The sequence below is a fragment of the Miscanthus floridulus genome, chromosome 8, assembly GCF_019320115.1.
Source record: "Miscanthus floridulus cultivar M001 chromosome 8, ASM1932011v1, whole genome shotgun sequence".
In the NCBI taxonomy this organism is placed as follows: Eukaryota; Viridiplantae; Streptophyta; class Magnoliopsida; order Poales; family Poaceae; genus Miscanthus; species Miscanthus floridulus.
Window position 1 is genome coordinate 191434045 of NC_089587.1, and position 15086 is coordinate 191449130.

Sequence of the window (15086 nt, forward strand, 5' to 3'; positions counted from 1 at the left end):
CGGGGGGGCGGCGGCGAGGCGGCGCTCGGCCGGCGGCGCGAGGCGGGTGGGCGGGTGCCGCGGGTGGCGCGCGCAGGCGGGCGCGGGCGATGGTCGGGCGCGGGCGGGCGTGGGCGCGGCGGCGGCGGCGGGGGCGGGCCAGGGCAACCTAAGAGGAGGAAGAAGGCCCGGCCAAGGTAGATAATTAAGGCTTGAGCTCGGCGCCAGAGTGAGTGGCGCTGAGCTCGGCGTCAAGATCTACGGCGCCGAGCTCGGCGCTGGCGCCGAGCCCCTTGCAGGCCGTTTGCCCGTGGCCAGGAGCTCGGCGCCAGTCACCGTGGCGCCGGCGCCACTCTCTCTGGCGCCGAGTCAAGGGTCCATTTCTGGAATTCTTTCCGCCAGGGGTCTATTTGAGAGAAACTTTCGAAAAAAAGGACCAAAAAGTAAAAAATTCGGTAGACGTGGCAGTTCAAATGATGATAAGCAAGCTTCTTATTGTACCATTGGCTGCAAGTACCGTCCTCCGGTCCCTCCTGGCTTCCTAGCTAGTTATAGCTGTCTGTACCAGCATCTTTCAAACAGTGTAACGGTCGAACTCTTGTGCAACTCAAAAAACAAACGAAGAAAGGTTAGCCCCATTACTACCTGACTCCTGATGAGTCCTGAGAGGCCAGTTTGCATGTCACACCGTAAACTAGCAATCATGTGTGATTGTGTGATCTTCTGTAGAGTGTGATAGGCTTTGTTTCCAGGAGCAATCATGCATTAGTTGCGGCTACTGTATCTGTGTATAGGAGTATGTTGATAGCGGTCGATAGTGGCAGGTAGTGGTCATATATAAAAATTAAAGTGATATAGAATTATATATAATTGTCCTTATTTTCGGACCACCGACGAGTAAATTTGTATTTGCGCGTCTAGCTCGGATGGTGTGCTCGGCGAACACAAGGGTTTATACTGATTCGGGCGGAACGTCCCTACGTCCAGTTCGTTGCTGCTCGTGTTACCGGCACTTGGTTTGTAGTATGGGTTACAAACATGCGAGAGAGAGAAAGGATCCCAAGTCTCTGGTGGAAGGAGTGAACGGGTGCTGAGAGCTCGATTGCCGCTCAGTCGTGTGCTCGTGTCGTGCTCTTGTGTTCTGATCTCGTGTTTTTTCGTCCCCCTCCATGAGGCGCCCTACTTTCCCTTTTATAGACGAAGGGAAAACGCGGGTTACAGAGGAGGAAAAGTAGAAGAACCAGAGAGAGAGGAAGGCTTCCAGGGTCACCGGGTCCTTCTTCTACTTCATGCGGGTCCCGCTGATCATGTAGATGTCAACAGGGACGACTCCATGTCGCGGCCCTGTTCGTCACTGGCGCCATGCGCAGGCGTCATCTGCCGGTCATGGCGCTCCACTCCGTCCCGGCAGACGTCGTGGTGAACTGACGCGCCTATCAGCGTCCGTACGAGGGTTAGCCAGAAAAGCACCGGCACGTCCGGCACTGTTCTTGATGTGAATCTCCAGGTATGGCCCGTCATGGGCACGGGTCACATCGAGGCGTGCCAGCCTCTTTCCTAGCGTCAGAGTTTTGACCCAGGCCCATACGCTTGGACCTGGAGTGGTCGGCGGCGGTATGGGTCCCAGTCAGACGAGACGAAACCCGCGTCCTCAAGGCCGGGCGAGACGGAGCCCGTGGCCTTGGGGTCGAGCGAGATGGAGCCTGAGGTCGGGCGAGACGGAGGCCGCGGCCTTGGGGTCGGGCGAGGCGAAGGCCGCAGCCTTGAGGCCGGGCGAGACAGAGCCCGTGGCCTTGAGGTCGGGCGAGACGGAGCCCGCGGCCTTGGAGTCGGGCGAGACCTCTTAATACGTCTCGAGCCATCCGGAAGGCGCTAACTTTCTTGCTTTGGTATCCCTACTATCGATACCCGACAATAATATATATATATATATATATATATATATATATATATATATATATATATATAGACGGATTAATTTAACTTTGCATGTGGGGGAACTAATAGCATAGCTGTTGTGCTTTCATTATTTACCCACTTTTTGGAGCTGATCGGCTGATGATTTTTGCGGCTGATAAGCCGGCTGAAGCTGATTTGTTGTGAGAGAAAAACACTGTTCTATGACTGATAAGCCAGGTTGATAAGTTCAAGCGATTCTACTTTGATTTTTCCTCCATCGAACTGAATCTCAGTCTTTACATCCTCATAAGCCAACGGTGAAGATTGTTGCCCGGAAACATACTGTATTTCAGACAACTGCCGTTGATAGTTTGGAACATGTTTGAGTGGTGACATGTGTCGTTGGTAAGACTAATTAAGCATGGCCTATATAATACTCTAGTTTCCCCAGCTACTACTATTCTTTTCTTCTTCTTTTTTTTTTTTTTTTTGTCTCCTTTGGTTTGCGCAGATAAGATACAGTTGGACAACTGCTGTCAGACTGATAAAGCAGTGAGTACACTTTCAACCATGTCATCAGCACATAGTACTGGAAATGTCCGCGTGGTGGCGATACGACGTGCTACGTACTGCTACTAGTAACATTGGCACTTGTTTAGATTAGGGTTAGGAATCAGTATTTATCACTGTAGTACTTTCGTTTGTATTTGATAATTATTATCCAGTCATGGTCTAACTAGGCTCAAAAGATTCATCTCGTAATTTACAATCAAACTGTGTAATTAGTTATTTTTTATCTACATTTAATACTCCATACATGTGTCTAAAGATTTAATGTGATGGAGAGAGACTCAAAAAACTTGCAATCTAAACAGGCCCGGATGATGGAGCACGGGAATCTTCCTCGGAAAGCGTTACGCACTAGAAAACGAGGCAGGGCGTTGTTGCGCGTTCCATCAAGTAGAAAAATCCAATGCATGGGCGGGGGCCACGCTGCCTGCTGCGCGCTGGCAGTGCAGCCCTATACATCATAACCATGGCACGACCTCTCCATTTTTTCCCCATGCAGGATGTCGCCGAGCACGACGGGTATTATTACAGGTTTAGCCCTTGTTTAGATTGCAAATTTTTGCGATCTGGACACTGTAGCACGTTTCGTTTGTATTTGACAAACTTTGTTCGATTATGGACTAACTAGGCTCAAAAGATTCGTCTCGTGATTTATAACCAAACTGTACAATTAGTTATTTTTTTACCTACATTTAATGCTCCATGCATATGTCTAAAAATTGATGTGATGAAGAGAGAGTGAAAAACTTGAAATTTTGAGACAATCTAAACGAGGCCTTATTACGATCTCATGGTCACAGAGCATATATGCATGGCCGTGCAGGTCGATCAGTCATATCAAACTTTCATGGCCACGCCCATGCATGCATATATTGATACGTCACGGCTCGATCGCACCATGGCCATGGCGGATGCACCGCGCGCACGTCTTTACAACTGCCCTTTATTAGCCCGACGGGAAAATATATAGTACGTACGTACTATATAGCATAAATATATCTCCGCTGATCTTCTTTTATACACTTGGATGGCATATGCAATTGGGACACTTGGAAGAGAGACCAGGGCTTAGTTTGTCACGTGTAACCCCTAGAGTCGTATCTCATCAGTCTACTGATGATGAGCCCTGATTCATCACCAGAAGAAAATAATGAAAGTTATTGACCTCCTATTGCAATGCATGGTCGTCGTCGTCGATCATGTCAAAAGGGATTATCAATGTACACGGCGTATATAGTATACAAACATTGCATAGAGTAACTGATTAGTGCTGCACTTTTCTATTTGACCAGCTGGGCAGCCCCATGCGGCCGCGGATGGGCGGTGGCCACGTACACCGCATCCCCATTTGCTTGGACCCCAGACGGCCAGAGACCTGCCGGACAGCGCGAGCAGATAAACCCTTTTCCTAACTCCTGACAGCCAGGCAGCACCAGCCCCGGCCGCTCCGGTCATCCGGAGCCTGACCCCAGACAAATCGAAACATCACACACGCATGCGCATCGTGACACCTGACACAGACCGCCAGCGAGTTAGTGACAGCACCAGCTGGGAACGGACGCCGCCGCGCCGAGTTGGTGTGCGACCCCCCTGGCCGGCTGGCCAGGCCGGGCTAGCTAGCTGGAGTCCGGGCGCTGCGGCCCATCGATCGGTCTTCCCCACTACGTTCCCATGCGTGCATTGACCAGCCGCCCGCCCGCGCGTCGGTGACGGACGGACGCGCCCGCGCCGCGCGGCACACGCACGGGCAGGAGAAAGAGGAGATATCGAACACCCTGCCCCGCATCCGCCGATCCGAGTGCGTGCGGACGGGGGAAAACGCTGGAAACCCCCGTGATCTCGTGGACGCTTCGCCCCGCTTTTGGCTTTGGGTCCGTGGTGAGCGCGGCCGGGCGCGGCAGGTGCGTGCGAACACACGTACCGGTCGGCGTACGGCTCCGCCCGCCCGTGCTGGCGTCGGCGGTTCCGGTTGCCCCCACCTAAACACGGACCGGGCGCCGAGGACTTGGGCGCCGCCTACGGGCACCGCCGCTTAATGGGGTCGAGCGCATCAGCGTGGTACACCGACGCCGGCAGGAGTTGCCCAGCGCGGAAGGAGAGGGCGCGCGACGTCCCGAGCCCAACGGTCCAATTTGAAGCCGAGTTTAATTTTCAGCCACGGGCCGGCGAGATTACCTGTCAAGCAACTGCGAAAGCGTTGAAAATTTAGAGGGCGTAACCCCAGGCGGGGCTGGAATTTGCGCCTTCTTTTGGACTCGGTGCTCGCCCGCGTTGAATGCAGGGCAAAGGACTGACTCCGTGTCACTGCTGTGACAGTGTGTGAGTGAGTCCTGAGACCTGGCTACTCCTGGCCTGGCTAATAAGCTGTGTTCCAGCTCCTGCGATACACATTCTTGGCTTCTATTTGAATCAACACAAGTCCCTTTCTGCCGTAAAGAAAAGGGACGGACGGGCAAAGGCGGATAAACAATTCTTCTTCTTCTTCTTTACATAGACCCCCGCTGCACACTTTGGGAGCAACTGCGGGGGCGATGCAAAAGGGCGTCAAGAACAATCTAGGGTTCGAGGCTAATACAGCCTTACAGGTGTCTGACTGATGATATGCGGTGGATGCTGATTTTACCGTTTGATATACATCCATTAGTAGGTGCCAGTAATGTAGAAAGCGACCCACGTTCAGTATGGATGGGAGAAAAAAAATTGCCGAGGAAAGTGACAGCCTCTAAGGTCGTCGTCGTCGTCGTCGTCGTCATCGTCATCGTCATCGTCATCGTGATCGTCACAGGCTCTCCCCCAGCCGGGCGCGCCTCAAGTTGGCCACGTCGATTAGTACAGTTTCCAGCGCTATTGTGTAGTAGCAGCAGTGCTTTCTTGTTCTGCACTTCAGGCCAAGGCCATCAGGTCACAGCTTTGCCTGGGTTAAATCGCGGGTCACTTGAGCAGTTGACCCTGCTAGCTCTGCTCGCCTCGCGTGCCACTCACCGCCAGCCCCGTGACTAATTCCAAGGCCTTGCATCGCACCAGCTCACTGCCTCCGTGCCTCGCTGTGAATACTGAACTCCAGATGCAGAATTTCAGAACGCTAATTAAGTCATTATAAATAAATGTCCTAAAAAGTCTCGATTTTTCCATAATGCAACAAAATAAGTAAGTAGCGCGAGGAAATTTTTTTGCTGTGATGACAGCGCCTCTTGTTTATCTCGCAACCAAAGAGAAAGCGGACGGCTTCCGGCACCGTTTGCCTATAAAAAGTCCTACCAACGGCGCGTCCTGTTGAGAGACCCCAGAGCGCTCCATTCTAAAGGCGTGTAGCCGAAGCCCCTCCCCCTCCTGTAGCTTATCTCCCCCTGCTCTGACCCCTCTCTGCTCACCAGCTGCCTTCCCCTTCTCGGCGAGCTCGCGGCGGCGGCATTCTCTGGCAATGGGGTGCAAGGCGTGCGAGAAGCCCAAGCCCAACTACCGCAAGGGCCTGTGGTCACCGGAGGAGGACCAGAAGCTCCGCGACTACATCCTCCTCCACGGCCACGGCTGCTGGAGCGCGCTCCCCGCGAAAGCCGGTAAGACCGACCATTCGCCGCCGCTGCATGCGTCTGCATTCCTGTCGAGTGTGCGAGGAGCGGAATTGGGGTGGTTCGGGTGCATTGCGTCCGAAATTCAGAACCCCACCAGTGCCAATTGCCAATTGCTGTGAGCGAGAACAGAGCCGTGTTAGCAGAAGGAATTCTTCTCTTAAAATGATCATCGTTAAGGAGTGCTCCTGCTGTTTTTTTTAATTATAAATGAATTCCTCTGGCCGGCTCACTCTCGAGTCCTGACTGGCCGTTTCTTTTCTGAAAATGAAAAGGAAAGCTCTCTGCCTTACGTTTCGTCGCACGCAGTAGTTTAATTTCATCTGATCATAAACAAATGTGCATTAAGCATTGGTCTGAAAATTGAGGAATTCTTTCTGTGGCGTCGGCAGGGCTGCAGCGGAACGGCAAGAGCTGCAGGCTGCGGTGGATCAACTACCTTCGGCCGGGCCTGAAGCACGGCATGTTCTCCCCGGAGGAGGAGGAGACGGTGATGAGCCTCCACGCCACGCTCGGCAACAAGTAAGCAAGCACCACACCATCCCCGCGCACTGCTGCTCGACACCGTCGGTCTAGTCCTTCCCACGCAAATGATTGAGACGACACACAGTTCTCCACGTTGCCCTGACTGCCCTCGCGCTTTTGCTGGCATAATTTTGAGGCTTTTAACCGTGTGTCATTATAGAAGTTAGTACTTACTCATAAGATATTAAAAAAAGTTGAGTTCTCCACGTTGTGATGATTAAAACTTTTTTTTTTCTTTGACGCAATATATATATATATATATATATATATATTTATTTATTTGTTTATTACTGGATGGAAATAGGTGTGGACCTCTTTAGTGGCGCAACAGGGGCAAGTTGGGCGGCTAAATAATGAGAACTTAGAAACCCTAAATGCCATACAGTAGAGTTGCGTCCGGCTGCAAGTTACTCTCTTATTTTTTGAATTTCTGTACAGTAGTAGAGTATCGTTTTGGGGGCGTTGTACAGGGAATCGGGATAGCAACAACATCGTCCTTAGGGACGACGACTTGGGGGGCCGTCGACTACTTGGACCAATCCGTGTCGCCCTGCGAGTTTAATGAGAACAGCTGCTTTGACAAATCCGAACTGGCACGTAGCAGCTAGTTGGCTCACGAGAAGATGAGATTCTTTATTGGGGGGCCTCGCAATTATGCCCATCACAAAAATCAAAGGCCCGGGGGGCCACGTGAATAGACCACCAGACTATTCGCTGGATAGTTTGAGATATGGCTTATCAGTCAGTCAACATTATATTTTTCTCACAATAAATCAGTATCAGCCGACAGAAACTAACAACCAGCTATTAGGCTCTACGTACACGCTTGTCACTTTCAACCGAGCGACACATTTTTCTTTTCTTTAGCCATCGGCACGGGAAAAGGCAGGAGGACACCTCAGCTCGTAATGCAAAAGGTTTGGTTTTCCACTAACCCCACCGACAGAAACGAGAGGAGCTTGGGTGAACCGCAAGGCTAGCTAGCTGTGCCTGTCTGTGCGTGCGTGCGTGACATGCGACACTTCCCCCCACAAGTCCAACGGAGCTAGCTAGCGGCTTGGTTTATTGACGCCGATTTTGTGCTGCAGGTGGTCTAGGATCGCACGGCACTTGCCTGGCAGGACCGACAACGAGGTCAAGAACTACTGGAACTCGTACCTCAAGAAGAGGGTCGAGGGCAAGCAGGGACCGAGCACGTCGCCTGCGCCGGCGGCGTCCGCCGATTCAGACGACTCGCACTGCGTCAAGCCCGGGGACGACGGCACGGCGCAGGAGGTGGCGGGAGCCAACCGGCCGGCGGACTCCGGCTCGTCGGAGCGGCGCGAGTCGTCGTCGGCCGACTCGAGCTGCCTGACGGACCCGCCCGCCTGCAGGCCCCACGCCGCGCCCGTGGCGGCGCCCAAGGTCATGTTCGCGGACTGGCTGGACCTGGACCTGGACATGGACTACATGGATGGTGGTGGCCCGCCGCCGGCCGCAGCAGCAGCACCTGGTCTGTGCGCTGCGGGCGTGGCCAGCACGGGCGATCGCGATCAGCGTCTGGTGTCCGTGCAGGTGGATGGGCCATTCGGTGACAGCGGCGCCAGCTGCTGGGAGTTTCAGGAGCACTTCGACGACGGCATCGATCAGATGCAGACGGCCGGCTTCTGCGACCTGCTCTGCATGAGCGACTACTTCGGCCTCAACTAGGCAGGCTCGACCCTGGTTCTGGTTGGTGATCGATCGGTCGTTGGTGAAAGGATTTGCGTTTTTTATTTAAACTTTTTTTTGTTATTAAAAGTTTCGATGAAAGGCTTGCTAGTGATTGTAAATTATTGTCGTGTACTAGTACGTATAGATATAGAAGAATTGAAAAGCAGATATAAAAGTCAAGGACCTACCTACCGTGTAAAATGTTGGTGTGTTTGTTGCTGTTGGCTTTGGAGAGTACAGCACCGACGGGAATTATAGTTATATATAGGAATAGAAAATACTGAGGAGTTGCACGCTTGCAACTACCTATTGGGCTGCACAGTTTGTGTTTTCTTAATTCGAAAATGAGACATCATCTTTTTGTGTCTTTATTTCTTTCTTTTTCCAACTGATGGACATGGACTGATGGGAGCTCATTTATTGAGGCAATCATCTTCGCTATCACTGTATCAAATGGAAACATCTACGCAAATCTCCGCTTTGAGGACACTACCTTTCCTTTTCTCTCCATCGTCGGCGCTGGGGCTTAAACCACCAATCCTTATGTTGTAGTACTTGTACGTAGGAGTAACTAGCAAATATAGTGGCGTGTTATAATAGACCGTATATAGCTTGTTGTGTGCCAACTGAACAGCTTGCGGCAAGAGCCAAAGTGCTAATTTTTGCAAGAAAGCTCTAAAAACGAACTTCGAATGTCTTCCGGAATGGTGAGTTGACGTCTTTGGAGGGGCTCCAAATAGGAGATCAAGAGTGTGACACTCTGGTCTTTGGAAGAGAAACGTGAAGATATCTTCGGGAGATCAAGGGGGTGTTTGGATGCCTTGCTGCTGCTTGTTTTGCTAGGCCAAAAAAATTGTGTTTGGTTTGTTTGTTGGTTTTCTTGATTTCCGTGCTGTTAAGGATTTGTGTTGCTAGCTTGGGCAAGCCAGAACTGCTCTCCACTACTGGCAAGGTTAGGCGAGCTGCGTGGGCAAGAAAACCCAACCCCCCCAAACCCACCCCCCCCCCCCCCAACACTACCGGATTCAGCTTCTTTGCCGAGTGCCTCAGGCACTCGGCAAAGGCCGATATACACTCGGCAAAGCCTTTGCCGAGTGTTACTCTAGAACCAAGGCGCTCGGTAAACAGTTTATCGGCAAAAACTTCTTTGCCGAGTGCACTTTATCGGGCACTCGGCAAAGACTTTGCCGAGTGCCAATCCGACACTCGGCAAAGAAAAGTGGCCGTGACGGCGAGCGCCACCGTGACGGCGGCTTTGCCGAGTGTCAAGGTCAAGCACTCGGCAAAGGTCCCCGCTTTGCCGAGCGCCGTTGACTTATACACTTGACAAAGGTGGCCACTGTGCCGAGTGCCGCCGGCAAGACACTCGGCAAAGCATGTGATGTTTGCCGAGTGCCTGTCCCGTGGCACTCGGCAAATATGTGATGTTTGCCGAGTGCAATGGCCTTTGCACTCGGCAAAGCATGTTCTCAGATAGTTCCCAGGTAGTCACTTTGCCGAGTGTCATGGCCATTGCACTCGGCAAAGTGACTGAAAATAGCATTTTTAATTTGTTTTTTACATCACATCCAAACAAACAGAAGATATATATGACAAACATCACCAACATCACATATATATCATCAACAGCAATATATATCACCAACACCACATATATATCACAAACGTCACATATATATCACAAACGTCACATGTCTCATAATATATCACAAATAAGTTCACAAGTAATCCAAGTGCTCCATCATCTTCAACCACAATTGCAAATAGAAGTGCCATTAACAACCACAAGTATCATCACTGATTTGGTGAAGGATTCGCTGAAGCATAGGATCGTTCGATGCCGCCGATTGATTCTGCACAAAGGAGAAGAGATTACATGTGTGAGGCAAGATAAATATATACCATACATAAATAAAACTTTCATATTCCACTAGGTTTGACCGTAAGCATGAGCATACAAACTAAAACATTTATACTCACAGGAGTAGAATAGTGAGGAGGTGGAGGTGGAGGTGGAGCGAACAGCGAAGGTGGCGGAACTACACCCGTAACGGCGCCAAGACTTTGCATGTACTGAAGAATCTCCGCCATCCTCCGCTGCTCGGCCTCCCGCTCGGCCTCCACCCTCTCCATCTTCGCCTACATCTGCTCCCGTATCCTCCTCTCTTGTTCCAGCTGGGCATACAATATATTCACCCCAATGTTACAATAATGCAAAGGAAATGTATGAAAAAACCAATGAACGACAAATAAACCAGGAATAACCTCGAGTGCCTCCACCCGGTGGTGTGAAGTGTCCTGCCGAGGTCGTATGGTCGGGCTCCTGCTCGTGCTGCTTGCTCGAATCTGGGAGAGACTGGGAGTAGCGGCCGAGTCTATTGCGCCGTTGCCAATCCAGTACCGCCCATGCTTTTTGCCTCCTCCCACCCTCATGACGACTTCTCCATCAAGGTCCTCGGTGCTCGGATCGTACTGTGGCCCATGGACCTCCCTTGCCATCGATGTGTACTCACTGAGGCGGTTGTGGACGGTCACATTGTTGTACGCCTCAGGCCCATCCTCCGGGTTGTTGTCGACGTCGGACGTCGCCTTGCCCTTGTGGGCCATAGCAAATGCCTTGAAGATAGAGCAAGGCTGGCCACCATGTGACACCGACTATGAGAAAAATAGCAAGATGATTAGAAATCATGCAGAATTAAGCGTTAGAATAAATAAATAAATTCACGTACTCATGTTTCTACGTATCCGCTAAGGCTGCGGCTGCCTTGATGGTGTGCTACACCTGGCATCATCAAACTCCGCTCCCGGCACAAGTTGTGCGTCTCCTCCCACTCGCATGAGCACCACTTGTCCACCATCTGTTCCCAGCACTAGGGATGCGTGGCGCACCAATAAGGAATCATCTACAGGCCATCAAGTACATGACATATCAGAAGATGAAATTAAGCCTACTTAATCTCAAAAGGAATCAGTATTAATGTTCTGTATTTACCTGCAAGTACTGGTCTCGGGTCAGCGTCATGCTCCTTGCGTCCCTTTTGGTGACCTTCGTTCCAAGGACGGTCCCGTGGTAAGTTACGACGACCTGGATGCGCGCCTCGTAATGCATGTCCACGACGAGTTTTTTGCAGCATTTGGTAGCCACTGCATCCGCCCTGGCCTCATGTCCGTCCTGGCATCTAAAGAAATCCTACATACAAACACGATGTATCCATTCATTATTTCAAGAATATCCAATGAATGCGATGTATTGAGCAATGTAGTGCGAGGAGGACTTACCCACAGCTCTTGCTTCACCCACTCTGCCTTGTTGTTGAATACCCTGTGGGCCCGATCTACAGCATCAGGGGCGGTGGCGTAGTGGTCAAACGAGTAGGCCGGCCCCGTCACTCCGGCGTACTCAACCAGGCCAGGGAAGTGCTCCTTGCACAGAAGACCGAGGATGCCATTGACTTGGCGTGTGTGAGCACCTCCACTCGCCATAATCGTCCAGTTCCTACCCAAGTGATTAAGAAAAATTATTAGTTTCTATTTTAATTTTCAACATATCATATAAAGTAGTGATAACATCTAAAGTTACTTACTTTTCCCCCTTGGGTCAAATCAGCGGGCATCTCTCACGAGGTATTGGTCGCTGAGGGAGGCTACGCGGACATATCAGAAGCAAATTCTCCATCCAGAGATATGCATCTAGGATGGACCGGCCCATAGAAGAGATGAGAGTGCCATTCTTGCCACCAAGAGTCAAAAAGGTTGGAAGAGAAGTTGACTCTTGTCCAGTCATGCAAATAAAGAGAAAGAAGATCTGATCCTAGTTGGAAAACTCTGGAGGCTTCCATTACTTCACTAATATCCACTCTTGGCCTTAGTATATCCTTGAAGAACAATTGAGGAGGTAGTTGACCAAGACCAAACTGACGAGCTACAAAAGAAGAGTTGTAGAACTCATAGGTTGGAAGGTTGCCTGGAAGGGAGGAGCCTATAGACATTTTGCCATGGCCATGATGAAATTCGGCTGGAAGAATCCAGGGCTTGATGAAGGCAATGAAAATTGCAGCCACTGTTTCGTCTGAACAGCTTGATTCAAATCAAAACTTGAATGGGAAGATCAGCTCATTGTTCTCATCCTCATCATAGGGCAGTCAAGTCTGAATATCTGTATCAAACCATCTATAAAACTTTTTGAAGAGATGGCCAACATCGACAGCAATTGTTATGGTCGATGCAGCTTCACCATAGCTCATGTGCTGACGAGTTCTTCCTTCTTTGCCTCTATATTCCTCATCAAAGTTGGAGGAAGGAAAGCTCAGGTTCCTGAGATCAGGCCTTACAATCTTGTGCATATATAGGTTCAGCCATAGCTGTATCAACCACCAAGGGCCACTAATAATATGCACTAGTTCATTCTTCAGTAACTAGGCAGCTACCTGATGCATCAAATGATAAGCAGCTCCTAATAGATACTTTCCAAGAGAAATATCCTTGCCTACTGCCAGATGCTCTGCCATAAGTTTGTGATTGTAAGTCGGACCACAAGATGACCAACAGAAGATGAATCTCTCTAACCACATGTTCAGAAAGGCCACATCTTCTCTTTCGCTAAAAGTTGATTCGTCTCCAATACGGTTCAAAATATAGCTTGCCCATCCTGTGTAGTATGATATTTTGGCTAATTTCTTAGATCCGGCACTTAAGAAGTCATAAGGCTGCATCGATCCTATTATTCTAAGGCCAGTCAACATATAAACATTGGCTAAAGTGATGATTGTAATAGAACCGACCAATTTATAAGAGCACAAGTACGAAAGCAATCACTGGAGTGATCTAACTATCACACTTGAACCCATATAAACCTGGTAGTCAACTGAAACCATGAAGGATTTCAAACCAACTTACAGACAACCAAGATCGTAGTGATTCAACATAACAAGCCACATGTTACATACATTTCACAAGTAGTTCACAAGTATCTCATACATCGGAGTTCACATAGTTATTACAACATGAGTTCACAAATAGCAGAAGCAAAGTAGTTTGAGACCATCACACACACTTAGTTCAAATACAAGCCAGTTCCATAGTCATATCCAGCAAAAGCAACATGATAAGATAACATAGAAGATCATGCCCATGATCTAGTCTTCATTCCCCGCAGGGTGGAGACAATACTTGCAGTAGCCATTATAAAGCACGTCATCTACAACAAGAGGGAATAAAATCCTAAGTACGAGAATGTACTCAGCTAGACTTACCCATCGTAAACCAAAAATAAATGACACCAAGGAGTATGCAAGGCTTTATCGGTGGATCTTGCTTGACAGCCATTTTGCATAAAAAGCTTTAATGATACAAGAACATAACTAAAATTATTAATTAAGCAGCAAGTTATCAATATTAACCTATCATCTAGATTAGCACCTGTACTAGAGCAAGCAATTGATTAACTCCAAACATTAGTAACCATATCTGATCTAATATTGTAACATCATCATCATCATTATAACCATCAAGATCAATTTAGTGTATCTACATTGTCACTGCTCAGTCAAGTTCTCACTATCCGGGAGAGACAGCGATTCGAATTGATTCCTACCCAGCTGGGGAATTATTCCTAACACAAACCCAATCAACCTGATCAGTGGTTGCCTCAGGTCACCTTTGGTACAACTCAGGAACAAATTCACGGGTTCGCCCAGCGCCGCACTATCAGGGAATCCACTCTGCTAGGTGGTCAATCTCACCTTTGGACTTACGCCAATAGCTCCCCGCACATCCTTACTACCGCCAGAGTACGCACTTTCACTTTTCAGCTCCCGGCCTGAGTTGAGCTACTCGGCTTCGCGGTTGGAACGAGTTATCCGGCCAACTAAGTGATAGGCATGCGTTCAACATGACATGAGAACGTACAGCGAATCGGTCCTTAACCGACATAGACGGGGATAGATCCACACCCAAGACCTCCTTGCCTTGTTGCTTCTCTATCGACATCCTGCCCGGTCTCCATTCATTATTAACACATGATTATTTTCTATGATAGCAAATATAGCCAACTGTGACCAGCCATCATCCTAACTTCCGGTGACAGGAAATCACCTGACTTTACCAGTCTAAGCAAGGCTAAGCTTTGATTCGCTCCTAGACCTAAATAGGATTCAGGGTACGTGTACTGGACAACGAATAGATATATATGCATCAAGTGTTTGCATCCAGTTCCTATCATTTAAAGATACTCAAAGTAATCATTTTCAAAACATAGGAGACTTAGAATGTTCCAGGGCTTGCCTTTTAGAAAAGAGGAAAGCTGGTGATTGGGACACTCAAGAACTTCTTCCTCGTTGGCTCCTTCTTTTGGGGCCTGCGCCTCTGTCTCCTGAGCTTGCTGCTGCTCCTCCGGAAGTCCTTGCTCGAAATCCAGAAGCATGACTCCCTCCGAAACACCTATTGCATGCATATGCATAGCATAAGAGTCATGCATGCACAAGTGATGGAAGGTGATGATGAAATGTATATCTATATATAGATGAACACATGAATGACACGATGATACAAGATTAACATCTATTTTACTGAGTAGGTGCGTATTTATTTTAGAAAACAAGAACTACACACTCACCAAGCTCTAACAACCTAAGATAAAGTTGTTCATCTTTAGTAAGAGGTCTAGCACCTGCAACTAAGAATTTATGTTAATTATCCTAGCATCTAAATCATCACATCAACTTATATAAAGCAATCGAGTTATTCACTGCATTCACATATTCAAGGCTACAGACAACAGCTGCTAGTTTAAATCATAACTGGAGTTGTACTAATCCAAAAGGTATGAAACAAGATAATCTAGAAAGCTTATGA

General features: G+C 49.1%; 1 protein-coding gene across 1 annotated transcript; it reads left to right on the top strand.

The window, feature by feature from the left end:
* The first annotated feature begins 5716 nt into the window (after window positions 1-5716).
* LOC136474384 (transcription factor LAF1-like) lies at window positions 5717-8553 on the top strand. Its single transcript, XM_066471974.1, has 3 exons — window positions 5717-6005; window positions 6410-6539; window positions 7631-8553. The coding sequence occupies exons 1-3, from the start codon at window positions 5870-5872 to the stop codon at window positions 8229-8231; spliced, it is 867 nt and encodes a 288-aa protein (XP_066328071.1). The 5' UTR covers window positions 5717-5869; the 3' UTR covers window positions 8232-8553.
* The last annotated feature ends 6533 nt before the right edge of the window (window positions 8554-15086 follow it).